General features: G+C 54.2%; 9 protein-coding genes across 9 annotated transcripts; 3 read left to right on the forward strand and 6 right to left on the reverse strand.

Annotated features, from left to right (window-relative positions):
• Nucleotides 1–40: 40 nt before the first annotated feature.
• BDY24DRAFT_384173 (S10 family peptidase) lies at nt 41–3,000 on the reverse strand. Its single transcript, XM_076639773.1, has 15 exons — nt 2,718–3,000; nt 2,474–2,636; nt 2,358–2,413; nt 2,156–2,263; nt 2,020–2,083; nt 1,681–1,916; nt 1,488–1,584; nt 1,284–1,372; nt 1,137–1,201; nt 956–1,066; nt 847–871; nt 692–761; nt 594–604; nt 315–519; nt 41–226 (listed from the first exon to the last, which is right to left on the reverse strand). Exons 1-15 carry the CDS (start codon nt 2,956–2,958, stop codon nt 130–132), a joined length of 1,638 nt encoding a protein of 545 aa, XP_076497841.1. The 5' UTR covers nt 2,959–3,000; the 3' UTR covers nt 41–129.
• A 94-nt stretch (nt 3,001–3,094) lies between these two features.
• On the reverse strand, nt 3,095–6,842 carry BDY24DRAFT_384177 (cryptococcal mannosyltransferase 1-domain-containing protein). The gene is made up of 7 exons (XM_076639774.1): nt 6,552–6,842; nt 5,807–5,973; nt 5,452–5,615; nt 4,991–5,371; nt 4,798–4,863; nt 3,397–4,687; nt 3,095–3,311 (listed from the first exon to the last, which is right to left on the reverse strand). Exons 1-7 carry the CDS (start codon nt 6,778–6,780, stop codon nt 3,294–3,296), a joined length of 2,316 nt encoding a protein of 771 aa, XP_076497842.1. The 5' UTR covers nt 6,781–6,842; the 3' UTR covers nt 3,095–3,293.
• Nucleotides 6,843–6,903: 61 nt separating this feature from the next.
• Nucleotides 6,904–8,740, forward strand: BDY24DRAFT_384181 (hinge domain of cleavage stimulation factor subunit 2-domain-containing protein). The gene is made up of 9 exons (XM_076639775.1): nt 6,904–6,978; nt 7,071–7,086; nt 7,167–7,229; nt 7,314–7,369; nt 7,421–7,423; nt 7,552–7,823; nt 7,938–8,057; nt 8,224–8,553; nt 8,682–8,740. The coding sequence occupies exons 1-9, from the start codon at nt 6,945–6,947 to the stop codon at nt 8,706–8,708; spliced, it is 921 nt and encodes a 306-aa protein (XP_076497843.1). The 5' UTR covers nt 6,904–6,944; the 3' UTR covers nt 8,709–8,740.
• A 313-nt stretch (nt 8,741–9,053) lies between these two features.
• SES1 (serine--tRNA ligase SES1) lies at nt 9,054–12,035 on the reverse strand. Its single transcript, XM_076639776.1, has 15 exons — nt 11,958–12,035; nt 11,748–11,861; nt 11,565–11,635; nt 11,276–11,437; nt 10,998–11,121; nt 10,700–10,865; nt 10,576–10,603; nt 10,380–10,492; nt 10,206–10,305; nt 9,905–10,115; nt 9,792–9,800; nt 9,603–9,710; nt 9,492–9,523; nt 9,327–9,391; nt 9,054–9,229 (listed from the first exon to the last, which is right to left on the reverse strand). The coding sequence occupies exons 1-15, from the start codon at nt 11,974–11,976 to the stop codon at nt 9,169–9,171; spliced, it is 1,383 nt and encodes a 460-aa protein (XP_076497844.1). The 5' UTR covers nt 11,977–12,035; the 3' UTR covers nt 9,054–9,168.
• A 131-nt stretch (nt 12,036–12,166) lies between these two features.
• On the reverse strand, nt 12,167–14,056 carry BDY24DRAFT_384185 (eS1 family ribosomal protein). Its single transcript, XM_076639777.1, has 9 exons — nt 14,005–14,056; nt 13,657–13,723; nt 13,487–13,567; nt 13,250–13,392; nt 13,095–13,167; nt 12,832–13,000; nt 12,617–12,717; nt 12,423–12,514; nt 12,167–12,298 (listed from the first exon to the last, which is right to left on the reverse strand). The coding sequence occupies exons 1-9, from the start codon at nt 14,017–14,019 to the stop codon at nt 12,266–12,268; spliced, it is 774 nt and encodes a 257-aa protein (XP_076497845.1). The 5' UTR covers nt 14,020–14,056; the 3' UTR covers nt 12,167–12,265.
• A 132-nt stretch (nt 14,057–14,188) lies between these two features.
• BDY24DRAFT_384189 (uncharacterized protein) lies at nt 14,189–15,227 on the forward strand. The gene is made up of 3 exons (XM_076639778.1): nt 14,189–14,311; nt 14,395–14,629; nt 14,708–15,227. Exons 1-3 carry the CDS (start codon nt 14,300–14,302, stop codon nt 15,115–15,117), a joined length of 657 nt encoding a protein of 218 aa, XP_076497846.1. The 5' UTR covers nt 14,189–14,299; the 3' UTR covers nt 15,118–15,227.
• A 134-nt stretch (nt 15,228–15,361) lies between these two features.
• Nucleotides 15,362–18,638, reverse strand: BDY24DRAFT_384192 (gamma-glutamyltransferase family protein). The gene is made up of 17 exons (XM_076639779.1): nt 18,433–18,638; nt 18,352–18,363; nt 18,205–18,242; nt 18,025–18,092; nt 17,722–17,922; nt 17,547–17,654; nt 17,280–17,481; nt 17,026–17,198; nt 16,744–16,901; nt 16,586–16,675; nt 16,506–16,521; nt 16,369–16,429; nt 16,252–16,296; nt 16,025–16,164; nt 15,860–15,878; nt 15,690–15,780; nt 15,362–15,613 (listed from the first exon to the last, which is right to left on the reverse strand). Exons 1-17 carry the CDS (start codon nt 18,600–18,602, stop codon nt 15,448–15,450), a joined length of 1,758 nt encoding a protein of 585 aa, XP_076497847.1. The 5' UTR covers nt 18,603–18,638; the 3' UTR covers nt 15,362–15,447.
• Nucleotides 18,639–18,866: 228 nt separating this feature from the next.
• ISD11 (Isd11p) lies at nt 18,867–19,608 on the forward strand. Its single transcript, XM_076639780.1, has 2 exons — nt 18,867–18,985; nt 19,105–19,608. Exons 1-2 carry the CDS (start codon nt 18,895–18,897, stop codon nt 19,317–19,319), a joined length of 306 nt encoding a protein of 101 aa, XP_076497848.1. The 5' UTR covers nt 18,867–18,894; the 3' UTR covers nt 19,320–19,608.
• A 1,608-nt stretch (nt 19,609–21,216) lies between these two features.
• Nucleotides 21,217–22,951, reverse strand: BDY24DRAFT_384197 (uncharacterized protein). The gene is made up of 8 exons (XM_076639781.1): nt 22,641–22,951; nt 22,371–22,533; nt 22,133–22,280; nt 21,992–22,056; nt 21,800–21,878; nt 21,579–21,703; nt 21,357–21,489; nt 21,217–21,273 (listed from the first exon to the last, which is right to left on the reverse strand). The coding sequence occupies exons 1-8, from the start codon at nt 22,911–22,913 to the stop codon at nt 21,228–21,230; spliced, it is 1,032 nt and encodes a 343-aa protein (XP_076497849.1). The 5' UTR covers nt 22,914–22,951; the 3' UTR covers nt 21,217–21,227.
• Nucleotides 22,952–23,015: the final 64 nt, after the last annotated feature.

Here is a 23,015-nt window from a genome sequence, read left to right on the forward strand (position 1 = left end):
TCAGATGTAGAATAGTCTTTCAAATCGAATCCGGACAGAAGAAATAGTAGATCCGTGCATTGTATTGAGATGCAAAACGACGCGTCGTTTCCCTCCACGTCTCCCGAGATTCGGAAACCTTCCTCCCCTCTAGTTCTTCTTGTAAGGCTTCGAGAGAACAAGAGGAGTGTTGGCGAGCCACCTCGAGAAGATATCGAGAGCAATCTCGGGCTGGTCGAAGGGGACCCTGTCGAAAACAAAAACAAAACAGCGAGAGAAAGGAGACCCATCAGCGAGGTTGTATTCTCCGCGACGCGAAGAACCGTTCCACTGACATGTGTCCCGCCTCCTGGATGGAAACGTAGGTAAAGTTCCCAGCAGTGAAGTCTCCTCCTCCAGCGACCTTGATGGATCCGACCTTCTTCTTCCCTCCGAGAGGGACGTAGGGGACGAGAGGAGCCGCGTTGAACTCGGCCTGGAAGGGAGAGTCGAGAGCTCCCATCCACTGATAGTTTCCGGCGTAGTTGCACATGAAGTCGGCTGAGCGAGACGAGAAGGGAGTGAGGTTAGCGAAGAGTTCCAGCAGGAAAGGAGGAAGAAGAAGGAAAGCTCACCCTCTCCGGCGCTGAGGAAGAAGGGGAGTGAAGGTAAGAGAGGATCAGCGGAGGAATTTCTTTCTTGTCAGTGTGGTTAGAACAAAGTAGGTACTCACTAGACAAGGACTCGGATACCAGACGCAAGGAGTGCAGGAAGCAAAGCCGCCGAGTTGTGCATCCCATCCCCTGCAGAAAGAAACGAGACGAGGAAACGAAACGAAGGTCAGTTTCCAGTCGAGTCGTTCGGAGGTGGGAAGTGTGAGAAACGAACCTTGGAACATGAAGTTCTGGTTGATCTGGAAAGGTGAACAGCAAAAGCAACAGAGGACGAACGGGATCAGCTTGAATCTCTTCCATCTCCCCCGTCGTCGAACGCTCACCTGCATGTTGCAAGACTCAAAAGACCGATCGAGAGGGACCCCGAGCTCAGCCTTGATGTCGTCTCGGTTCAACCACTCCTCGACCCATCCCATCTGAGGGTAGCAAAGAGGCTGAAAAAGAAGGAAGAGAGAAGGTCAGCGACGAGATCGAAAGGAGACGGGTCGTTGTGCTCGAACTCACTCCGTCCTTGTCGGGAGACTTGTCGCAGGTCTTCCTGACGTCGTAAGGATTGAGTCCGAGGTTGTCTGTGATCACGATCGTACGGAAGGGAGAATGAAAGTCAGAGCGTGCGAGGAAGGAGAAACAAAGTTGACAGCCTGAACGAACTGAAGTCGCCGTAGAGCTGAGACCAGCAGTAGAGAGCGGCAGGGACGCAAGCGAATCGAGAGCCGGATTTGTAACAGTTGTCGATGAGCCTGTTCCGGGACGAGAGGAAGAGAACGTCAGGAGATATTCGAGGGAGAGCGAGAGGAGATTGGAAGAACGCGTCGCGTTCCTCTTTTTCCCTTCTTCGAAGGAAAAGGTACTCACTTGGCACAAGTAGGCGCTTTACTAGCAATCTTAGCACACTCAGGTCCATCCTCCTCGAAGACAGCGTAAGGTCCCTTGCAAGCGTACTCGTAAACACCTTCAGCAACAAAAAAGAAGCGGAGAAACGATGGTCAGCTCAATTCTCCCCCCTCGCTCGACCAAACCAAAGGAAAGGAAACCCGACCCGACTCACCAGTTCCAAACTGAGTTTTAGGTTCCGTCAATCCGTTTCCAATGAGGACCGACTTGAAGTTGAGGGTAGGGAGAGGAGCGAGCTCTCCCAGCTCGGTCAAGGCTTGAGTGTTGGCGTGGATCACGGTGGCGATGTTGGGGAGGTAAGTTCCAGCGTAGGATTCTCCAGAGATGTGGAAGTCGTTGTTGGCGTACTTGGAGTACTGGGAGATGAAGAGGGAGAGGAAGGCGAAGACGCTGAGGAGGGAGGAACGCGGGAGATTGAGATGTTAGCGAGAGTTTTTTTGTTTGGTGAGAACTCACTTCGCTCTCTTGAGACCGAAGGCAGAGAGAAACTCACTCCTCAGCAGCAGCCTGAGAGTTGCTAACAGTTGATCCCTCAGAGTACGAGTATCCGACGTTGACTGCCAAACGACGTTCGCTCGATCAGCTCGAGCTCGACTCTCTCTCTCCCCCCCTCCCTCCCAAGAACTCACCTGGCTGATCCAAAAAGATAACGTTCGCATGCGAAGTCCACGACGAAGGGTTGTTGATCGTTCCAACCGTCTCGTTCTTGTTGATGGAGCAAGGTCCAAGCTCGAACACTTGAAGGAAAACGAAACGAAGCGAGCTCAACGATCAGCCTCAGCCCTCCCTCCTTCCCCATCTCTCTGTCTCTGTGTGTCTCGTTCAACTCACAAAGTCCAGTAGAGCTCGAGCACCCAGGTCCTCCGTTCAGCCACAAGACCAAGGGACTGTCCAAAGAAACGTCAAAAGGGTCAGCGATGCTCGTTTTCTGAAGAAGACGAACTCACTCGGTAGCAGGCTTGGACCTGGACTCAAAGAACCAGAAGAACAAATGCTTATCCTCTCCTACGTCGAGGTAACCACTGTACTGCTTGACCTTGGAATCACACAGCTTGGGCTCGGTCACTCGGAGGGTGTAGCCAGAGAGGGAAGGATGGGTGAGGGTGTCGACTTAAACGAAGGCGGTCGGTCAGCTCTACCTCTCTCTCCCTCTCTCCTTCTCTCTCAAATCGAAAGTAAAAGTGGACTAACAAGTCTTCCCTCCTTTATCCTTAACGAGTCCCTTAACGAGTCCCCAACTCTCGTTCTTGAGACCTTTGAGGTTGGAGAGGTAATCTCCCTGAGCGAGCTCGTCTCGAACGAGATCGACTCCTTCCTTCAGGACCGAAGGGAGCGAGAAAGCGAGTTGAGAGGAAGAATCGGTAGGGAAGGCGGAAGCGAGAGTAGCGGCTGCTGCTCCCAAGAGGAAGGTGGAGAGAGTGGTGGGTCGCATCGATGCTGGTGGTTGGGAGGGAGGGAAGGGAGAGAGGTCCACGTTGGACAGTCGAGAGACTCAGATTTCGGCGAAGTCCCGAAGCGGCGACCGTCGTTTTTCTCTTGGGAGGGAAAAGTTGCTGGACTCAAGATGACTGAAGGGTATAGAACTTTGAATACTTCACTGCTAGTCGTACGGACAAGAAGAAAACGAAGGAAGAAAAGCGACAAAAACCCTGAGTCCAATCGAAGAAAACGAGCGACGTCCGTCTCCTCGCCTCTCCCTCTCCTCCCTCCCTCTCCCAAACGTCTATAGATCGAAACTCTCCTCTCACACCTTCCCCATCCAGCCTTTTACTCCAACCCAATCTCCTAAAAATACGGAAACGAAAAGAACAGAACGAGAGTCAGCCCCCGCACGAAAGGAACGCGTCGCTCTCAACGTCGAAAAACTCACATTCTGCACCAAGAACCCGACCCTCCTCTGACTCTTCGGTGCCACCCTCCCTCCCGTCGTCCTCATCTCCTGACAAACAAAGCTATCCGGCGGTCCCAACCACTCGCTCAACGTATACTGTCCTCCATCGTCCTTCTCCCCTCCCGTGTACGGGATCGCCTCCTCCAGATCGTACCTCTCGTCCCCAGGTCCGAACAGATCCAACGCCAGCTGCGTATGACTGACACCTCCGTAGGTGGTAACGCACCGAGGGTTGACGATGATCCTCGCTGGTTTGAACGCAGAGTTGGGGATGAGGAACTCGATGGCCTGAGCGACGGGGAGGGATTCCGCTTCGATGGGAGGAGGAGCGTCCGAGTCGTCCGATTCGGACATGGCGTCGACGTTGGTACCGGCGTTGGCGTCGTGGTCGTCGTCCGAGGCTTTGTTCTTGTTGGGGAAGACGGGTCCTCCTGCTTTGGCGTCGTCCTCGGCGGCGGCGGCGGGTTCCTCGACGACGACGGGTTCGGGTTCAGCGACGACGACGACGGGAGGAGTTGGGGGAGCGTCCTCGGCTGCTTTTTCTTCCTCGTCTTCGTCTGAATCGACGACGACCTCCTTCTCTTCCTCGGCGGCTTTGGCGGCAGCAGGAGGAGCAGGTTTGGCGGCGACGGGAGGAGGAGGAGCGGGAGCGACGACGGGGACGACGGGAGCAACTGGAGCGACTGGAGCGGGAGGAGCAACGACTGGTGCAGCGACGGGAGGAGGAGGAACGACGACGGCTGCTGCTGCTGGTGGATCCTGCCTCTTGACGAGGTTCTTGACGTTGGACTTCTCCTCCCTCTTCCTCTCCTCCTCCTCCAACTCCTTCTCCTCCCTCTTCTCCCTCTCCCTCCTCTCCTTCACCTGCCTCTTCACAAACTCCTTCTCCTCCCTACTAATCACCGGCTCCTCCCCACCGAACCAGCTCCTCCTCTGATTCCCACCCGCTCCAGCCCTAGCCTCGTAATCCTCCCCCTCCCTACTCCCCATCCCCTTCTGACTCTCCGCCATCCCTCCCTTCGCCGCGTCCGTCCACAGATCCCTACAGAACCACATCTGCGTCGAGTCCATGCACTGCGTGTCCGGGTCCCACTCGGGGAGATGAGCAGTGGTGGAGAGGTTCTGGGAGAGGGTCGAGGCTCGGTAGGTGATTCCTTTGTAGTAGGATTGGAACGGATCGATGACGTGGGAACCGGATTCGCAGCAGAAGACTTGGAAGGGAAGGTGGGCGGCGTAGCGGTCGGTTCCGGCTTTGTCTCGAGGGGGACCGCTGTGGGTGGGAGGAGGGACGGAGGAGGGAGGGCGGGAGGACGTTAGGACGCGTTGTGGGACTGAGAGAGAGAGAGAGAGAGAGAGAGTAGAAGCAGGGAAAAGACGTACGACTCGGACTTGGCGTTCGATTTGGCTTGACGGAAGAGGTTTCCTTCGATGTCTCGAGTTCTCCATCTGTGCAAGAAAACGGGAAACGAAAAGAGACGAAAAACGATCAGCTCCTCGCTTTTCCTCCTTTCCTCTCCCCTCCTCTCCTTCCCTTCCCTCAACCCACACGAACGAAACCCTGCCTAAAACTCACCGATCCGAGAAGATGAAGAACCCGTTATGTTCCGCCCAATCCATCCCGCACACAATCGCCGCCTGGTTCGCCTTCGAGACCCTCAAGCTCTCGAGCACGTCCGTCGGGCAGGTGAACCCTTTCAACCACACGACCCGATGGAACTTGATCTGTCTCTTCTGGTAGAGTTCGAACAGAGGATCGAGAGCGAGGTTACGAGCGGTGGCTTCCTCGAGAGGGTAGTAGCCAGCGGAAGGGTCGGCTGTCATGGGAGGGACTCGACGGATCCTGAAGGCGACGCCGAGGATGGTGAGGACGGCTTCGCAGAGGTCTGAGAGGGTGGGAGTGGAGTCGGTGGAATCGGAGTCGAGCATGGAGACGAAGACGTTTCGGGTTCCGAGACTGAGAGAGGACGGGGCATGGGGAGAGGTGAGCTTCGAGACGTTTTGGAAAGACGAAGGGAAGGAGAGATGAGCTCTCACCGTTTAGCGAGTTGAACGATAACGGCGAGTTGATCGACGAGGAAGTGATCTGCCGAGTGAACGACGATGGCGATGTAGTAGAGGTGACCTTGGTCGGCGAGATCCTCGTAGTGATCCTCCCTCTTGTTCTGACCGAACGGACGCGAGAGGGTTGGGCAGGTAGCCTGGGCGAAGAAGGAAGGAAAGGGAAAAGGGTTTCAGTTCAGCTTCTGGGTCGTACACAGGATGATGGCCGAGAGTCGATTCGTCGACGCAAGAAGAAGAGACGAGAGTCGAGAGTTTGGAGGGAGGGCGAGCGAGGGCTGAAAGGGAGGGAGGGAAGGGAAGGGAGGAAGGGAGAAAGCTCCAAACTCACAGCGACCCAACCGTTGAAACTCAGGAGATCGTCGATAGCACCTCGAACAATCTGAACGTCGTCGTGAGAATCGGGTCCAGTGATGAAGGGCTTCTGCCAACGCTCCCAGTAATCTGCGACTCCGAGGGAGATCTGCTCGTCGAAGAGATCCGGACGGTCGTCTCGGCCTGGAGGGAAGGAGAACAGGAAGGGAGGAAAGAGTCAGTTCGAGGTTCGAAGATATGGTTAAAGAGTGCTGGGACGAGCTTGTATGGGCGATGTAGAGAAGGGGGTGGCGAGGGGAAGGAAGGGAAGGAGGAGGGGGTGAGGTCGAAGTGTGTGTTCAGCCGAACAATCAACCTCGCGACTCGACTGAGACACGGAGTTGGGACGCTTCCTCGTCTCTAGTAGCAGCGTAGATGTCGAGGAGTAGCTCTCGAGGCTGGTATCGTTGTTCTACTCGAAAGTAGAGCTGAGGAGAAGCTCTACTCTTTGAGGAAAGGAAGGGCCCTCGCAAGACCAGAAGGTTGACCCCTTCCCTCCTCCCTTCTTCCTCCCTAGCCCCGTCCCTTCAGCTCCAACCTCGCTTCTCGACGCGTCTACACTTCGAACGAGGTGCATACAGCTCTCTTCTCCTCTTCAATCCCTCCAAATTCGACGCTGACCACCCCCTTTCTCGCGCTCTCCATCTCCCCTCCGTCCTTCCTCCTCCTCGCCTCCCTCCCCTCCAACCTTCCTCCCAAAGCACAGATACGAAACGACTCACCCATTCTCGACTGCAAGAACTCATGTTTATGAACATCCAAACTCTTATCCCCTCTGATCCTATCTAACACGTTGTGGGCTTGGATCTCCCTCGAACTGACGAGCTTGCCTCCGTTCGATTTCGTTGACGAGCCCGAGGAGGAGGAGGAGAAGATCCAGCGGAAGAAGAGGACGGTGACGAGGAAGAAGAGAACGCGCGTCGCTAGGCGGGATTGAGCGGCGCTGACCATGCTTCTCAGTGTACCGAGGCGGCGGGGGTGGTGGGAAAAGGAGGGAGGAGAGGGAGGAGAGGATGGCGGTTGGAAGCTAATCAAAACGCGAAGGAGATTTGGGGAGGGTTGGATATTGGATTCCACCAACGTCGACGAGCTAAATTACGCACAAATTACTCGACATGCCTCCGAGACCATCGATAAAAGGAGTGAGAGGTACGTAGATAGATCCATACAATCTATACAGAAACTGCTGAAGCTGAACCTCCCTTCCTCCCTCCCTTCCTCCCTCGCTCGCTGCCTCTCAGTCTCCCACGTCCCTCAGTGAGCTCGCTCTTTCGTTCTTGTTCCATCCCTCGACCCAAAACGAAAGCTGATGATAATCTTCACGCTCTCTTCTGTAGCGACATGACGGAAGAGCAACTCGCTCACATCATGGGAGAGGCAGGACCCGTTCAGAAGACGAGGTCAGTCAAGTCGTTTCAATCTCCTCCCTTCCCTTCGTTTCGTTTCGAGCTCACCTTTTTCTCGTTGGTTCGTATTGGATGCAGACTCGTTTTCCACGCTGATACAGGACGAGCTCTGGGTTTCGGATTCGTGGATTTCTGTTCGTTCTTTCTTACTCTTTGACTAACAGGCTCCTTCCTTCCTTTCAAAGATCCCAAAGCTGACCTCGACCTCGCTCTCTCTCCTTCTTTCCTCCCAGATGGTTCGTCTCCCATCCACCCTCCCTCCTTCCTTCTCCTCCTCTCCACCCTAACCTCCTCTCTTCCTCTTCGTTTCTTCTAGACTCTGAAACAGCCGCCTCCGCCGTTCGAAACCTGAACGGGACCCTCATCGGCGGACGACCTCTCACCGTCGCTTTCCAAGACGGGATCGAATCCGCTGCTTTCCGTCCTACTGGTCAAGATTCCAACAACGTCGATCCCATTCAAGCTCTCCTCAACAACCCGCCGAGGGGCAAACAGCCCGAGAGAGGGGTCAACTCGACGGATGCCATCTCGCAGACGTTGGCGGCGATTCCTCCAGGTCAGTTGGAGGAGGTGTTGGGGAGGATGAAGGTCAGTCAGTCGTCCGTTGTTGTTGTTGTTGTTATTCGTTCCTTCCGTGATTCGTATGATGAAAGAGTAGCTGACTCGTTCTTTCTTTTGTTTCTGTTTTGCTTGTTTTGAAAGGCGATGGTGATGTCCCACCCAGCGGAAGCGAAGGAACTCCTCAACAAGAACCCTCAGCTCGGGTACGCGCTCTTCCAGTCGATGCTGATGATGAACTTGGTGGATCCGTCGGTGATTCAGGTACGTTCGCATCTATCCCACAACCACAACCCACCCCCTCGATCCATCGCTCCTTTTCCTTTCTCGTTTCTCGTTTCTCGTTCTCGATTCGACGCGAGCGAGCGAAACTCACCCTCTTCTCCCTCCCCTCTTTCTCTTCTTTCTCTGTTTCTCTCAAATCAACCAGCGAATGATGGCAGCCTCAACCACCTCCGCACCAGCCCCAACACCCCAACCTCAACCACCGTACCAACAACAACCTCCCCAAACCTACCCTCCCTCCCGTCCCGCTCCTCCTCCTCCAACCTACCCCCAACAACCCCCCCAATCCTACGCTCCTCCACCAGCACCAGCACCTACACCTCCTCCTCAAACCCAACCCGGACCCTCCGACGTCCCCGCCGCGATCCGTCACCTCCCCGCCGAGCAGCAGCTCCAGATCATGGCCGTCCTCAGGATGCCCCAGAGTCAGGTCGACATGCTTCCCGCGGATCAAAGGGCGCAGATTATGCAGTTGGTGAGTCGTCGCTGTGAAACTTTTTTTTGGAAAAAGGAGGGGAAGGGGGGCGAGGGAGAGAGAGAGAGAGAGAGAGACGGCTGACTTTTTCGGTGTTTTTTTCGTTGTTGTTTGGGTTGGTTTCGCAGAGGACGACGATTGGTGCTATTGCTTGAGATGGGGATGCTATGGATCGTGTTTTGTGAAATTTCGAAAGAAGGGAAGGGGGAGAGGAAAGAGAGAGAGAGAGAGAGCGCGGGAGCGGGAGGGAAAGAGACGCGTCGGCATCCTTTTGAGAGCACTAGATAAGGAGGCTTTGGGAAAGATTTCTTGGATCGATCAAGAAGTTGATTGACATGTGTACGAGAGGGTAGACTAGATTTGAGAAACGAAACGAAAGCGGGATCGAACGAGGCGAGTCGGCTGTTCTCGCTCGGTCGTTGCGTCTTTTTCGTTCTCGAGGAGACGAGCTTTTTTCATGCTTTCGAGCAGATCCCACGTAGAAAACCAGGCCAGTCACGTTCGAGTTAAAACCATAGCCATCTCGAAAAAAAAACCTTCCTCCAATCCCCCCCAGAAAGCAAAAGTCTAACAGCCCAGATCCCTCCTTCTGCCTCTTCTCGTCGCTCTCTCTCTCTACTTCTTTCCAGCAGCAGCCTTGCCGGCGAGAACACTGGTCGAGTTCTTGGGGAGGGGCCTGAGCGACAAAAAAAAAAAAAAGGGGAAAAGAAACGATGGTCAGTTTCGAGGTCGAGAGAGAGAAAGAGAAAGAGAGAGACGCGTTCCAGACTCACTTGAGCCAAGGAAGGAAGTCTCGTCCCTGCATGTACGGTCGGAGCACCTCGGGGATGACCATACCCTGTGAACAAGAAGAAGAAGAAGGAGCGAGGGAGTGAGTGAGCGAGAGGCGAGAACGAAGGAGAGACGGAAAGGAAGAGGAGAGAGAGAACGGAACGAACGTCGGGAGTCTGGTAGTTCTCGACAACGCAGCCTAAAAAAAACAGAATCGAAGGGAACTCAGGGCCAGAGAGGAGTGAGAACGATGTATGAAGAGGGAGTGGTAGACTCACAAAGAGCTCGCTCGGTAGCGCAAAGGGTTCCGTTGAGCATGTGAGCGTACGTCTTGGTGGTCTCTCCCTTCTGCTTGAGTCCGCATCGAACCTCGAGCGATCGGGACTCTGTGTCGGGAGAAAGAGAAAGAAACAGAGGTCAGCTCCAGGTCTACGTCGAAGCGGAGGGAAGGAGAGGTTCGAACGAACGGTAATCAGCTGGGGGAAAGAGAGGAAGGAAAACGAAAAGTCAGTTGACGCGTCGAGACGAAACGAAACACGAAAAGAAGAGAAGAGAGAGAGAGAGAGAGAGGAAGACGTACTGCAATTCGAGATGGACTGCAACTCCTTGTACGCTCCCTGGTAAGGGAACCAAGCCTCGACGTCGTACTTGATCGCGGCGGCGTTGTTGAGCGCTCCTGAAACGATGGAGACGACTCGGTAAGGGAGCTTCAGCGACTGGTAGAAGCCTTCCGAGTTGGCGGCCATCTCCTCGAACATCTCCATCGACTTCTCAGGCTCGGTGATGCAGAACTGAGGCGAGGACGAAAAAGCGAGCGAAAGAGAGAAGAGTCAGCAATGAGAGGTCGCACGACGAGAGGAAGGAACGAAGACGGGGCTGACCTGCTCGATCTTCTCGAACTGATGAACCCTGAAGATTCCCCAAACGTCTCGTCCAGCCGATCCAGCCTCCTTTCGGAAACACGTCGAGTATCCGGCGTACCTACGAAGCGAGAAAGAACGAGGCTCGAGGTCAGTCGACGCTCGAAACGAGGAGGAGGAGAAAGAGAGACTGACCTCAAAGGAAGATCGGTCTTGGGGTTCTCGAACCACTCGTCCATGTGCATACCCGACAAAGGCTGTTCCGAGGTGGCGATGAGGTACTTGTCCTCGTCGTCTCCTCCTTGGACCTGAGGGAAGCGAAGGAAGAGGAAAGAAAGGAGGTCGACATCAGTTTGAACCCTCGAAGATCGAGCAAGAAAGTGAAACTGACCTTGTAAAGCTCCTCGTCGAACTGCTCCCTGTGAAAAACGAAAAGTGAAGCGGCGTCAGGGCGACTCGAAGGAGAACGAGACGCGTCGAGTGGAGGCGACGGCAGGAAAGGAGGAAGAACGAACAACTGAGCAGTCTTGGCCATGGTATCCCTGTTCATGAAGTAAGGAGTCTGAACCTTCTTGAACCCCTTGGTCCTCAGGTAATCGAGTCCGTAGTTGATGAGAGCCTGGTTGAGATCGACTCCGTCTCCGGTCAGGAAGAAACCTCGGTGTCCAGCGATCTTGGCTCCTGTAGAAGTCGAACGAGATATGTGGGAAAGAGAAACGATGGAAGGAGGTCAGCTCGTGTAGGAAGAAAGACGAGTGGGCCAAAGAAGAGGAGGGGAGAAGAGGGAAGGGAGGGAGGGGAAGCTCGACGAACCTCGCTCCAAGTCGAAGCAGTCCAGTCGGTGCATGACCTCGTGGTGAGCAATGATATCCGTTCGGGCGACAGGGGAGGCATTGGGTCCATCAGGGTGCCAGGTCTTGATGACGAGGTTCTTCTCCTGGTAGAGAAGGAAAGACGAAAGGTGAAGGGAGAAGGAGGAAAAAGGTCAGCTCGACTCGTCCCTTCCTTCCTTCCTTCCTTCCTTCCTCGACCCAAGCTTCTTCGTAAGAGCTGCGTCCCCACCCACCCACCCACAAACTAAATGTGCGTACCTCATCCATAGCGATAGGGCAGGCATCAGCGACGATGTTTCCAATCTGTCCACAGAGCTTCTTCATCGTCTTCTCCGCCTCGACGGCAACCTTCCTCATCTCGACGAGCTCCTTGTCCAGAGCGAGCTTCTGAGCAACGAGATCATCGGCACTCTCCTTGGCCTGAAGTGCACGAAAGAATCAGGAAGCAAAGCAAGGGAGGGGGGAAGGAAAGGTCAGCGAGACGAGAAGGAAGGGAGAGCTCAACTTCTTCCCAAATCTCCTTCGACGAGAAGGAGACTAGACTGACCTTCTTCTTCTTGGTAATCTCCTTCTGAACAGCATTGATATCCTTAGCCTTCTGGTTGGCCTCGAATCCAACTACACGCGACCCAAAGGAAGAAGGGAGGAAACCAAACGGAACGAAGAGGTCAGCTCGACTCTTCCTTCCTCCTCCTTCCTCTGTCCTTTTCCTTTGATCTCGAGCACTCACGCTTAGTCCAAGCAGTGTATCGAGCGAGAACGTCGTCTACGAGCTCTACGCTGGCTCCTCGCTTCCGTTGCGACTCTCGAACAATCTCGGGGTCACCTCCCTTGTCCTTTTGAACTGAGAGAACGAAGGCAGCGAAGGAAAGAGGTGAGCTTTTCGCTGACGGTTCTGAGAGCTGAGAGAGGCGTCTCGGGAGGTGGTTGAGAGACGTACGGAGAATCAGATCGATCATTTTAGTGGGTAGAGTGGAAGGGGGAAAGGAAGGGAAGGGTTGGGAGGGAGGGTCGTGGTTTGAGGTTCGGCCCAAGTCATTCCTCTCTTTTCCTCTCAACCTCTCCTTCTCTTAACGACGACGTGCTTTCTCGTCCTCAGCCTCGATGTGAAGTTGCTCTGCTTGATGCTCGTTCTCTCCGGTGCTCAAGTTTGGTGGTCCGCGTAGGGATTCGTTTTGCAATAGTGGCAGGTAGACCAAAAATCAGAGAGGAAGAGAAAAGAAAACCCGAAATCACATCACAAGTCATTTAAACGGAGGTGAGGATCTCAGGCTCCTTGAACTATAGTAACGAGAACAAGTATTACGAAGGGAAGAGTAGACGAGGAATGTTGAATCAGTTTCGGGTCTAGGAAGGAAGGAGGGAGAAAGGAGGGAAGGAAGGGGAGAAGAGAAACGCGACGAACCTCAGCACCTCCAACCTTCTGTCCAGCCTCGTCGGTCGACTCTCCGTGCATCTCGAGGAGCTTCGAAGGATCGTACTTGGGGGCCTTAAGAACTGAGAGTGGCGGAAGAAAAGTAGGAGGAAAGGAGAAGAAGGTCAGCGAAGGAGAGGAGAGCGACGAGGTCAAGGTCGAGACGCGAACAGAGAGAAACTCACTCTTGCACTTCCTGGTCATGACGTTCGAAAGAGGGTAGATGCCTCGGGCGGCCTTCTCGATCTCTCGTCCCATAGCCTCGGGAACGAACTTCTGAACCAACCTGAGGAAGGAGAAAGGAAGGGAGGGAAGGAGGAAAAGGTCGTCAGCCGCGGCTCCTTCCTTTCCTTCATTCTTCTCGTTCTGAAGTCCAACACCAAAGAGACGATAAACTCACTCCTTCAAGTCTCCGGCGGAAGCCTCCCTGGTCATGATCTCGATCATCCTAGCTCGGATCTCACGGATCTGGGCAGTCTGAGCGTAGGTGGTCTTCTTGACCTGACCCTGTCGCTTCTTGGTGAAACCAATGGAGAAGAGTCGGACGAGGTAACCGTCGGTGGTCTTGACTGTAGAGAGCGAAACCAAGGCGAAGGGATAAGAATCTCAGCTCGAGCTCGGGAGGAGGAGATGGTGAGAGGAAGGGGGAGGGAAGGGACGAACCGTCGACCTGAGCCTCGATCAAAGTCTGCCACTTCTTGACGAGCGAACGAAGCTTGTCGGAGGTGATGTCCATCTGTTTCGTCGATTCCACCAAGCGAACGAGTAAGTCCCTTGTCTCCTACACACCGTCGGAGAGAGCTAGAGAGGGTACTCACACCGTGGAAGTTGGTAAGACAGTTCTTTCCCTGGACCTCGTCGACTCTCAGCTTGATCTTTCGGAACGCCTGCTCCTCATCCTTGTTGAGGTCGGCGAGCGAAAGCTCAAGGATTCGACCCTTGAGGGAGTCGTTGGCGTTCTCTGCGAGGAGAAGAGGGAGGGAGGGAGGAGAGGATGGTGGGTCAGACCAGAGGTCTCGAGAGGTGAAGGGAGGGGAGGAAGGAAAGGAACGCACTCAATCCCTGGGATCGGTTGACAAGGGTCTTTCCGACAGACTTGACCTCGAAGATCGAGGGAGCCTTGATGTCGTACCAGTCTGTTTGATGAAGAAGAGGAAGAGAAGCGTGAGAAGGTGTCCGAGCAAAGGTGAAAGGAGATTTTGAGGAAGGGAAGGGAAGAGCTCACCCTTTCGGGTGAAGGGGTCGACGACCTTCTTCTTGATACCCTTTTTGCCCTTAGAGAGACGCTTGTTCTATGAGGCCAAAGGTACGAGAAGATAGTCAGCTCTCTCTTCTATACATCCTCGACAAACCCAGTGCTGTTCGATCCTTCCTTCCTGCCCATATCCCATCTCAAACCCATCGAACACCTCTTCCTCCCTTGATGCCTTCCTCCTCTTTCCACCTCTTTATCTCCCTCCCGTTTCCACCAAATTTTTCCGTTCCTTCGTGAGATCGTAGTGCTGAGGGTGGGGAAGGAACGGGTGAAGAAAGTGGGAGGGGGGGCGGGCTGTAGCGAGCGAGAAGGGCTAACCTTTCCTACAGCCATAATGTGAGTGAGAGACGGAGGAGAAATTGCGAGGAGAAGGACGGTCAGAGCGAACCATTTCGAGCAAACTGTGCCCTCCCCGCTTGACGACCCTTAGATTCCCTTTGCCTTTTTCTCTACAACGGCCATGACCCCTATCTTTCCTTCCCATTCCAACTTTGCTCGAGCAGCGAAAGAACTGGTCGAGAAATACCAGCAGAACCCGCCACAACCCTCGTCGACCTCCTCCTCCTCCTCCTCCCTCCTCTCACCCTCCCTCTCCAACTCAGGATGGACTTGGATGGATCATCCTGTGCGCTGATTCCTTACCTGACCTTCTCTCCTAGACCTATAGAGGTTCCTGATATATACCTTCTCTGCCTCCTGGTTCAAAAGAAACAACCAACGTTCGGCTACCTTCGACGAAGCTCAACCATCCTTCTCCCTCCCTCCTCTTCTACTCGTCCTCGCTCGCCTTCGCCTTCAGCAGATGCCTTCGAGGAGGAAGAAGATCCTTCGACCACTTCATCAGCTCCTTCCGTGCCAGGAGAAGTGATCTTCATCATCCATCACGTCGTCTTCTCGCCGACCTATCGAGCTCCTCAGCTCTTGATTCAAGCTCATTCGAGAAGTAAGTAACCCCCTCTCCTTGCTTTCACCTTCTACAGACCTCTTTCTGACCCCCCTTTACGTCGGTTCGCACCACCAGAAACCTTCTCTCCCCTCTCCCTCCCACTCCTCATCTCACTCAACCTCGTTCGACCTCCTTCCTCCTCCTCAGCCCTCTGCCTTCCCTCCGACGCGACTTCCATCCCTCTTCCCAACCCAACTTCCCCATCTGCCACCACCACCGACTACCCCTCGTCTTCATCATCCCCGCCACCAGAGTTCCCAGACGACGACGACGAAGCAGATTTCCCTCTGCTCGCTCAAGCAGAACATCCTTCGACGGGCGAGGGAGTTTGGGCTTTGCACCCTTGTCATCTTCAGGAGGCGTTAGAGGAGGTTATCAAGCATGGCGAGAGCGGAAACGAGGAGGGAGGAAGCGGAGGGCTGAGGTGGTTGGAGAGCTGGTTGATGCTGGTGGGGACGGTGGTGGATATGAGGTGGAGGAGTTGAAGTCGTTGGGGTTCGGTTTTGGTTTCGACGACGAGCTCTTTGTTGTGTTCGAACGAATTGAGTCGAAGCCTGCAAGCTCGGGCTAGAGATACAAAGTTGGCTTGATGGACAGGACGACTGCAGCGAAATTAGAGCGCATCGAGAGGCGAAGAGAGAAGGGGAAAGGAAGGAAGAGACGAGGACGCGTCGAAGACATCGTCCATTCGCCTCAGCTTCCGTCTCCGTTCTTTCTCCGAGACGACCACGACGAGAGTGCACAACGTTGAAATAAAGAAACACAGTAGTACGGTCTAAGATGATGGCAGACACGAAACGCAACCGAGAAAGAGATCACAGTGAAACCGATCCTCCCGAGTTGACTCGACGAGGATCTCCCGCTGCCTCCCACCCAAGCTCCTCCGTGTACTTCACGGCAGCAGCAACGGAGTAGCCCACAGGTACGAAGGAGACGTTGTGGCCTCGGTCGAGGAGGGCGAGAGCGTCGGCGTCGGAGAAGCTGGTAGGAAGACGAGGGTGGAGAAACGGTCAGGACGAGCCAGAGGAGATGCAGGATTGAGGGACGAGAGACTTACCCAGTGAAGTTGAGCTCTGGTTGATCCCTTTCGAGAGTCGTGAACAGAGGGTAGATCTGGTCATGGAGACGAGGGAAGGCGAGCGCTTGGACTTTGGACGATGGAGAGCGGGAGAGGAGGTGGTCAGTTCGAGGGACCGAGCAGTGATGTTCGAGGAGGATTGAACTCACGAGCAGTCATTCCGAAGTCCTGAGAGACCGAAAAGCAAGAGGAGCAGGAAGAAGGGCGTCAGCGTAAAAAAAAAAAAGAGGGTGAACGACAACGGAAAGGCAACGAGGGAGGAACGCGAGGACTGCAGGTTGAACGACGAAGACGCGGGAGAAAGCCAAACTCACGATGACGTTACGGACAATCTGAGACTGAGCATTGATGATCCTCGATCCTCCAGCGCACGACGAGGTGAAGAGGAAGTTCCCCTTTGGGTCTTCGACTATGACGGGACTCATCGAGGAAAGAGGTCGCTTGCCGCCCATGACTGTGAGTGAGATAGTACCAACGAGGAAGAAACATTCAGTCAGAACAGATGATGACGTGATGGCGATGGCGAAGAGACGAGACAAACTGTAGTTGGCTGGTGAAGGGTGGAAACCGAACGCGTTCGTTCGCCCTGGAAAGAAGAAGAAGAGCTCGACGTCAGTTCGACGACGATGGGGAGACGGGTAGCGAACCAGGGGCCTACCTTCGATGCTGAAGTCGTCGATTCCATCGTTGAGAACGATGCCCGATTCGGGGACCATGATCTGAGAGAGAGCGAAGGAGAGGACGGGATCAGAACAGCTCGTCGGTCCAACTCAGCCCGAAAGAGAGAAAACTCACCCTCGACCCCCAGTAGCTGCGGAAAGAAGAGATAAATCAGCTCAAGTAGGATATGTCAGGGAAGTACGTGTAGGACGAACAGGTTGACAGTGGTCGTCAGCGAAATAACGAGCCCACTCTCGTCAGCAGCGACGAGCGCTGAGGTCCCAGGATCCGAGAGAACGTCGTATCTGAAAGTTGGAAGAGAGGTTCAGGACACTGTTCTCGAAGACTGAAAGAGAGCGACGACAAAACTCACTGCTCAGGGTTGTACCACTCTGGTTCCCTCGTCTTCTCGTCGTCGATCCTCGACCGAATCATCTCTCCCGTTGCCGGATGATGGAACTTCTTCGAGAGAGTAGTGATGTTATGCAGGAACTGTGGGTCTCCGAGATTAGTTCGTTGTCCGTAGCCGAACTGAGAAGAGAAAGAAGCAGAAGAGAGAAGGAAGAGCGGGAGTCAAGGAGTCAGCGTCGCGTCGACTTCACGAACCAAGAAGCGAAAGGCCGACGAAAAATTGCCAAGGAGAGACGTGACTGACCTTCTGGGCCTCAACGATCCGATGGTTGTTGACGTCGGAGTGCTCGACCTCGTATCCGCTCATGGTGTTGAGGATCGAGAGAATGATGGATCCGGACGAGGGAGCTTGACAAGATCGAACGGTGTGGTTTCGGTACTTCAGAGAGACGGCTGGTCGAATATGAACGGAGTAGGCTATTCGAGCAAACGAGAAACGAAGGGGATCAGCTAAAAGGGAAAACGAGGTCTCGACGGGACGCGTCGAGTGAAACTCACCCTCTAGATCAGCCAGAGTCATGAGCCCTCCCTTCGCTTTGATCGCGTCGACAGTCTGATTCGCCAGCTTCCCAGAGTAGAGAGCTCCAGGTCCCTCCCGAGCGATGGTTTCCAGCGTATCGGCGTAGGTGGGTCGGGTGGTGATGGAGAGGGCAGGAAGAAGCTTTCCGTTCTTGGAAAAGATGGGAGCGTAGACGGGGTCCTACGTAACGAAGTAGAGATAGTCAGAGGGTTTTAGAAGGCTACAAAGGAGCTGATGATGCTCACCTCGATCAAGAAGGACTTGGGCTTCGAGGCAAAGCTGGTTTCGGGTTCCTCGTCGTAGGGGACGAAGTCGGTCGGAATCTTGGTCCCTGGGATCGTCGTTGTCATAGCCTGGTAAAGGAAAGTGTAAGTCGGTCTTTCCAATGATGATCGAGAGATGGTGAAAGGCGAAACTGACCCTGTAGAGATCCTGATTGATCTCGAAACCGTCTCGAGCGAGCGCGACGGCGGGGGCGAAGAGCTCACTCCAAGGCAGCTTTCCATGCCTCGAATGAATCGCTTCCAGACCTCGAAGCTCTCCGGGAACTGTTACAGCGAGTCCTCCTACTTGGGTCGAGAAAGTTGGGTTGGCGATGAAGAGGGAGGAGTTCATGGCAGCCTAGAGGAGAAGACCGAGGAGGAGTCGAGAGGGAGGAGAAAGGTAACCGGTTGAGCTCGAGTTTGCAAGCAAGAGGAAGCCGAATGAGAAGAGAAAACTCACAGGAGCAGCTCCACGGAAGTCTATAGACTCGTAGCTTCCATTCGGTAACCGGACGAGAGCGAAACCACCTGCAGAAATAACAAGAGAGGAGAGGGAGAGAGCGTTTCCGAATCAGGTTGGGGTCTCGTGGTGCTTGATTCACGAGTCCTCTGTAGGCCCTCGACCAGAAGAGAGACTCACCTCCACCTATTCCAGAGTGATACGAGGCAATAGTTCCCCTAGAACGAGCAAACGGAAGAGAGGGAAGCGTTCAGCCCAGGAGTCATGCGGCGTCGAGCTCAACGCTCTCCTTCCTTCTCTATTCCCCTCTCTCCGACGGCTACTTACATGCAAGCACACCTGAGAATAAAGTAGAATGAAAGGGTCAGCTTCATATACACCTATTGTTGAAAGCGAAACGTTTCTCACATTGCTACCATGGCATCGGCAGCGTTCCCTCCTTTGACCAGAAAGGACTGTCCGATGTCTGAGCATGTCTTGAGCTCCGAGGAGACAGCTCCCTTGGTTGGTTTCGGTGTCGAGTGGGATGATGAGAGGAAGGGTATGAGGTGTAGTAGAAGCGTTGATATCAGTTGCATCTTGAAGGAAGGAGCGAAGGTCGTGGTTGAGAGCTCGAAGGGGAGAGGGACTGAGGGAGGTCGGTCAGGCCTGGGTGCTTTCAGTTTGGTCGTCGGCTCTGCGCGAGCACTCAATTTCTCAAAACGAGGACCAGTACAGATTTAATTTTCTCGACGAGGTCTTCCTGGAGAACTCATATGCGAAAAAACGTAATCAAAAAAGTGGATCGAGAGGGCCACAAGCCGGAGCTTTCAGTCAGCGACGCTTCAATGCCTTCCTTCCCTCAACCATCACTCTCTCCTCCCTACAACCATGTCCGCCCCTACTGCCGCTCAGATCACCACCCTCTACCAGTCCACTCTCAAAGCATCGAAACAGTTCGCTTCCTACAACTTCCGAAACTGTTCGTCCAGAGCCAACCTCACCTCTCTCCCTCCCTTCCTTCAGCTCCAGCTTCACCTCCTTCTCCTCCTCTTCCCTCGTTTCATGAGCTTATTCCTCTTTCTTCTCTTCCCCCTACAGACTTTGTTCTCCGTACCGAATCCCACTTCAAAGCTCCTCCTTCGCCTGCCACGATCTCATGGTACAACACTCGAGTTCGAGAGCTCGAGGTCCTCAGGAGGAGCGCCATCATCAACCGACTATACGAGGGTCCTAGGTTGGTCGTAGAGGCTGGAGTTGAGGTAAGCACACGTTCATATTCTATCTCAGACCCTCAGAGGGGTTCGGATCCTTGAAGGAGGGACGGAAGGGGAGAAAACAGAGTGGAACGAGGGAAGGAAGGGAGAGCTCGCTTCGGATCGACAAAGGCGAAGAGCTCACGAAGCTGACTTCTTCTCTCTACGTTCTGCTTTCGTTTACAGCCATCAGCAGAGGAGGGGGAGGAGACTCTGCTTGAACACACGCCGGAGAAGGGAGAGACTGGCTACACCTGTTGAGCGAGGAGAGAGAATCGAGGAGGGTTGGGATCTGTCGGCCGAGGGTGCTGCACGATTTGTTGTAACGATTGATGAGTGTGTCTTCTTCCTATCTCTTCTCGGTGGTCGGAAAGGTCTTTAGTTGGACGGCGGCTGGTGGAGAACTGAGCTCGTTGAGTCGATGGAAGGAGGGAAGGGGAGGGACAGTCCGTTGAGCTCGGACGGTGCTGCTCGTCTCTCCTCGATCTCTTCTCTATCTTCGAGCTAGAACTGGGAAGTGGAAGGTCGATAGTGTAGAGCGATGGTCTTTAGGCAGAAGGACTCGTGGATCGTGAGATAGGAATTGAAAGAGGGAGGAAGACGTCGGTGAGCTCTCCTCTGCGAGCTCGCGCTCTTCCTTCCTTCTCTTCAGCCCAACCTCTTCACTCCCGCTCTTCCTCTCGAGCGGTGAAAGCTTGCAGCATCGTTGTGGATCGGGATCGAAGGGCAAGGAGAGACCATGTGCATCAAGTAGGAGTTAACTCCAGGAGAGCGATCCAAAATTTCAGAAAGCTACAGCTCAACATCTTCCTCCCTTCCTCCTCTTCCCTTCTCCACCACCAGCACCAACGACCAAACGAAACACAAACGACGAAGGTAAGGATCGGAGGAGACCTCAGCCATCAACCTCCCTCGCTCCAAAGAGCAAGGAGAAGGTCAAGTTCAGAGGGGGGGAGGGGAGGGGTGCAAGAGAAACGGCTCAGAAAAGTCCCACGAGCCCGATACCGTCTATCCACTACCTCGCAAGCGAGGAGCATCAAGAGTCGATCCACTTCATCGACGGTCCCTCTCCCAGTAAAGAGAGAAGAGACCGCTTGTCCTCCGTGAAGGGCTGTGGGTAGGATTTCAGCCTCGCCGTTGAAATGATGTGGCTAGAGTAAACTAGCGAAATCGATTGTTTCTCTATAGAAATGAATCCTGCAGAGTCTGTGAGGTGGAGAAAAGAAGGAGAAGCAGAGGGTGGTCAGTAAGGGAGAGGTGAGGGAAGGAGCAGGAAAGGGGGGGGGGAGGGAGGACTAACGTGGTCAATGAAGAGAAAAGAGAGAGAGGGAGGATTCGAGTTGAAGAGGGAATCGAAGAGCGGTGCTTTTCACGTGGTTGGGTTGAGCGAAGTTGTTGTTGTTGTGGGTGTAGAGGGAGAGGAGAAGATGAGGCTGTTGGCGGGGAGATGAAGGAGAGGTGAAGAAAAGTGAGGAGAAAGATTTTTCGCATCGGAAAGGTCGCGACGCGTCGAGCAAAGTTTCGAGCGAGCTCTTCTGTTTCCCTCTGTGCTCGTCCAACTGAAAGCTTTTCACTCGAACTCGGACGCACATCTCGAATGCTGAAATGATAGATCCCAGAGAAGCAGGGTGTTAATCGAGAACATACTGCAAGACGGAGGGAAAAGCTGGGGCGGCTGGCCTTCTGAACTCAGGGCGACGCGACACCCCTTGCTTTGTTTTCACGCTGGCTCTTCTCAAAAGCTTATCAAGGTCACTTCGAAGGACGGCTGTGTTTCTACCGCTGGTCGAAGGCTTATGCGTTCTGCGAAAAGGCCACTCCTACCTCCCGAGAGACTTGACTGGAGCTCGAGCTCGTCCTCCCTAGCTCGTCGTCTTTCCGATCTCGTTCCACTCTTTCCACTCGTTCTTCTTGCTCGATATCTTCCGAATCTAAACCACGCCAAAGGTCACAATATCCACAGTTATATCAAGAAGCTGGGACGGCGCTACAAGCTTCGTACATCTGAAAGGTGCTGCGAAGGAGAACGAAAAGAGGAAGAATGATCAGCGCGTCTTTCCACCTCTCGCGCCTCGTCGAAGTCGAAACAGATCTCACCTGCCTATCAGGAACGCCCATCCACCCCAAAACGTGCTCAGATCACTCTGCCAAATCGCCTTCGACGACGAGCTGAACCCAAGAGCTCCGCAGAGCAAGAATCCGAACGCTCCCACGAGGTTCCAGACTCCGACTAGATTCGAAGAGAAGAGAGAAGGAGTCAGCATTGAGTTAGAAGTGGGAGAAGCTTCTGTTGATATTGATACGAAGACGAGGACTTACTCTGCCATCCGAGAGTCAGAGGTTTCAGCCTCCACCACTTCGGCTGCACTTCGACCATCAACAAGAGGGACGAAATCACGAAGCCAACTCCTCCCACCACTTGTGGTAGCCAGAAGAAGACGTCTCTGTTCGAAGACGAAAAGAAGACGTTCAGCTATCTGGCTCGAAAGAGAAGCTTCGTCGAGGAACGCTGAACCGACGCGTCGAGTGTGGGCACTCACACGATTGCGAGACTCCCTTCTCCTTCAGAAAAACCTGGGATGACACCTGGTAGACCTGTGACCGTTGAGACCCAGAAAACTGAAAGGGGGACAACCAGAGCGGGATTCGAGAGCGAGAGCGTCAGATCGAGGGAAGACGAGAACGAAGAAGGCCGAAAACGGAGCGGAGAAAGGGGAAGAAAGGATACCCACTCGTAGCTGCGAACATCTGAACGAGAGCCGCCATGTATCCAAGTTCGTGCAGACGCATCTTTGGTCTGTAGTCCCATCGAGCGTTCAAGAAATCAGAATCGGAGACGCGTGAAGAGAACAAAGGGAACGCGTGGGACTCACAACCACTCCCAATCTGGATCTGGGTCGAAAGAGGAATGCTTCTCCAGGTCTCCCTTGTCGGAGGCAGAAGGAGACTCATCGCGTGAGGAGCTTCGGCTTGTGTTGGCGTATTCGAGACCGAAGAGGACGCGGTCAAGAGAGGATCCGACTGGAGGAGGGAGGGAGGCTCGTCAGCTCGTCCCTCGCATCAGTAGCAAAGCTGATTCTTTATCGAACGTAACAAAGAGAAGATACTTACAGTCAGAATGTTTCCCTCGATTTCCAGCCTCTAGCAGTCCTAGATATGCTCCAATCTCGAACAACGTCCCTCCCAGGAAAGCGAGCACCGCTGCTGTTTTCTCCATGGTCTCCGACTCCGTCTCTGGTCGTACTACGGGTAACCACACCGTGAATCCATTGGCCTGAGAGACGAATGAAACTGTAGTCAGCTTTGAAACGATTCGAAGCACGAGAGCTCGACGCTTGAGGTCGAGGAAAAGAGGGAGGGAGGGAGGAGAATCGAGCTCACAACCCAAACCGCTGATCCCCACCAAAACAGCACTGCGACCCAAAAACTGATATCCGTTGCGAGCCCTGGCTTGAGCTTCGTCTTCTCGTGACTGTACCGAACCCTTAGGGGGATCGCCTGTCCATGCTCGATGTGGTGATGAAGACGCAAAGGCAAACGACCCTTCCGAATCTCTCTCGAGTTGTAGTGCGCGGAGGTCTTGCCGGCCTGATGAGAGACCTTCCAGGAATGGAGAGTTGGTCTGAACCATCCTCGCTTCTTCTGTGGGAGCATGGAGTGAAGGGTTGGATGAGGGGAGATGGTGCTCGACATGGCGGTTTGAGGGAGAGGAAGGCAGGCAGGGAAAAGTTCGAGCTGACCGGAGGGGGGGGGGCC

The sequence above is a fragment of the Mrakia frigida genome (genome assembly GCF_051309035.1).
Source record: "Mrakia frigida strain ATCC 22029 unplaced genomic scaffold BDY24scaffold_10, whole genome shotgun sequence".
NCBI classification, from domain to species: Eukaryota; Fungi; Basidiomycota; class Tremellomycetes; order Cystofilobasidiales; family Mrakiaceae; genus Mrakia; species Mrakia frigida.

Excerpts from the sequence above, each read along its gene's own strand:
- BDY24DRAFT_384173 (XM_076639773.1), bottom strand. The coding sequence starts at position 2,958 with ATGCGACCCACCACTCTCTCCACCTTCCTCTTGGGAGCAGCAGCCGCT. Across the intron at positions 1,373-1,487 it reads AAAGCGCCTACTTGTGCCAA|GCTCATCGACAACTGTTACA; the intron begins GTGAGTACCTTT and ends GTCCCGGAACAG. Across the intron at positions 762-846 it reads CCAGAACTTCATGTTCCAAG|GGGATGGGATGCACAACTCG; the intron begins GTTCGTTTCTCA and ends TTCTTTCTGCAG.
- BDY24DRAFT_384177 (XM_076639774.1), bottom strand. The coding sequence starts at position 6,780 with ATGGTCAGCGCCGCTCAATCCCGCCTAGCGACGCGCGTTCTCTTCTTC. Across the intron at positions 5,616-5,806 it reads GTTTCAACGGTTGGGTCGCT|GCTACCTGCCCAACCCTCTC; the intron begins GTGAGTTTGGAG and ends TTCTTCGCCCAG. Across the intron at positions 5,372-5,451 it reads ATCGTTCAACTCGCTAAACG|TCTCGGAACCCGAAACGTCT; the intron begins GTGAGAGCTCAT and ends GTCCTCTCTCAG.
- BDY24DRAFT_384181 (XM_076639775.1), top strand. The coding sequence starts at position 6,945 with ATGCCTCCGAGACCATCGATAAAAGGAGTGAGAG. Across the intron at positions 7,230-7,313 it reads GGACCCGTTCAGAAGACGAG|ACTCGTTTTCCACGCTGATA; the intron begins GTCAGTCAAGTC and ends TATTGGATGCAG. Across the intron at positions 8,554-8,681 it reads GGGCGCAGATTATGCAGTTG|AGGACGACGATTGGTGCTAT; the intron begins GTGAGTCGTCGC and ends TTGGTTTCGCAG.
- SES1 (XM_076639776.1), bottom strand. Across the intron at positions 11,636-11,747 it reads ATACACTGCTTGGACTAAGC|TTGGATTCGAGGCCAACCAG; the intron begins GTGAGTGCTCGA and ends GGTCGCGTGTAG. Across the intron at positions 9,524-9,602 it reads CGCTACCGAGCGAGCTCTTT|GCTGCGTTGTCGAGAACTAC; the intron begins GTGAGTCTACCA and ends TGTTTTTTTTAG.
- BDY24DRAFT_384185 (XM_076639777.1), bottom strand. Across the intron at positions 12,515-12,616 it reads CATGACCAGGAAGTGCAAGA|TTCTTAAGGCCCCCAAGTAC; the intron begins GTGAGTTTCTCT and ends CGCCACTCTCAG. Across the intron at positions 12,299-12,422 it reads AGAAGGTTGGAGGTGCTGAG|TTCAAGGAGCCTGAGATCCT; the intron begins GTTCGTCGCGTT and ends TCGTTACTATAG.
- BDY24DRAFT_384189 (XM_076639778.1), top strand. Across the intron at positions 14,630-14,707 it reads GATTCAAGCTCATTCGAGAA|AAACCTTCTCTCCCCTCTCC; the intron begins GTAAGTAACCCC and ends TCGCACCACCAG.
- BDY24DRAFT_384192 (XM_076639779.1), bottom strand. The coding sequence starts at position 18,602 with ATGCAACTGATATCAACGCTTCTACTACACCTCATACCCTTCCTCTCA. Across the intron at positions 16,297-16,368 it reads CGACGACTTCAGCATCGAAG|GGCGAACGAACGCGTTCGGT; the intron begins GTAGGCCCCTGG and ends TCTTCTTTCCAG. Across the intron at positions 16,165-16,251 it reads CCCTTCACCAGCCAACTACA|TCATGGGCGGCAAGCGACCT; the intron begins GTTTGTCTCGTC and ends TCTCACTCACAG.
- ISD11 (XM_076639780.1), top strand. The coding sequence starts at position 18,895 with ATGTCCGCCCCTACTGCCGCTCAGATCACCACCCTCTACCAGTCCACT. Across the intron at positions 18,986-19,104 it reads TTCCTACAACTTCCGAAACT|ACTTTGTTCTCCGTACCGAA; the intron begins GTTCGTCCAGAG and ends TTCCCCCTACAG.
- BDY24DRAFT_384197 (XM_076639781.1), bottom strand. The coding sequence starts at position 22,913 with ATGCTCCCACAGAAGAAGCGAGGATGGTTCAGACCAACTCTCCATTCC. Across the intron at positions 22,281-22,370 it reads TCGAGGGAAACATTCTGACT|TCGGATCCTCTCTTGACCGC; the intron begins GTAAGTATCTTC and ends TCCCTCCTCCAG. Across the intron at positions 21,704-21,799 it reads GAAGGGAGTCTCGCAATCGT|AGACGTCTTCTTCTGGCTAC; the intron begins GTGAGTGCCCAC and ends GTCTTCGAACAG.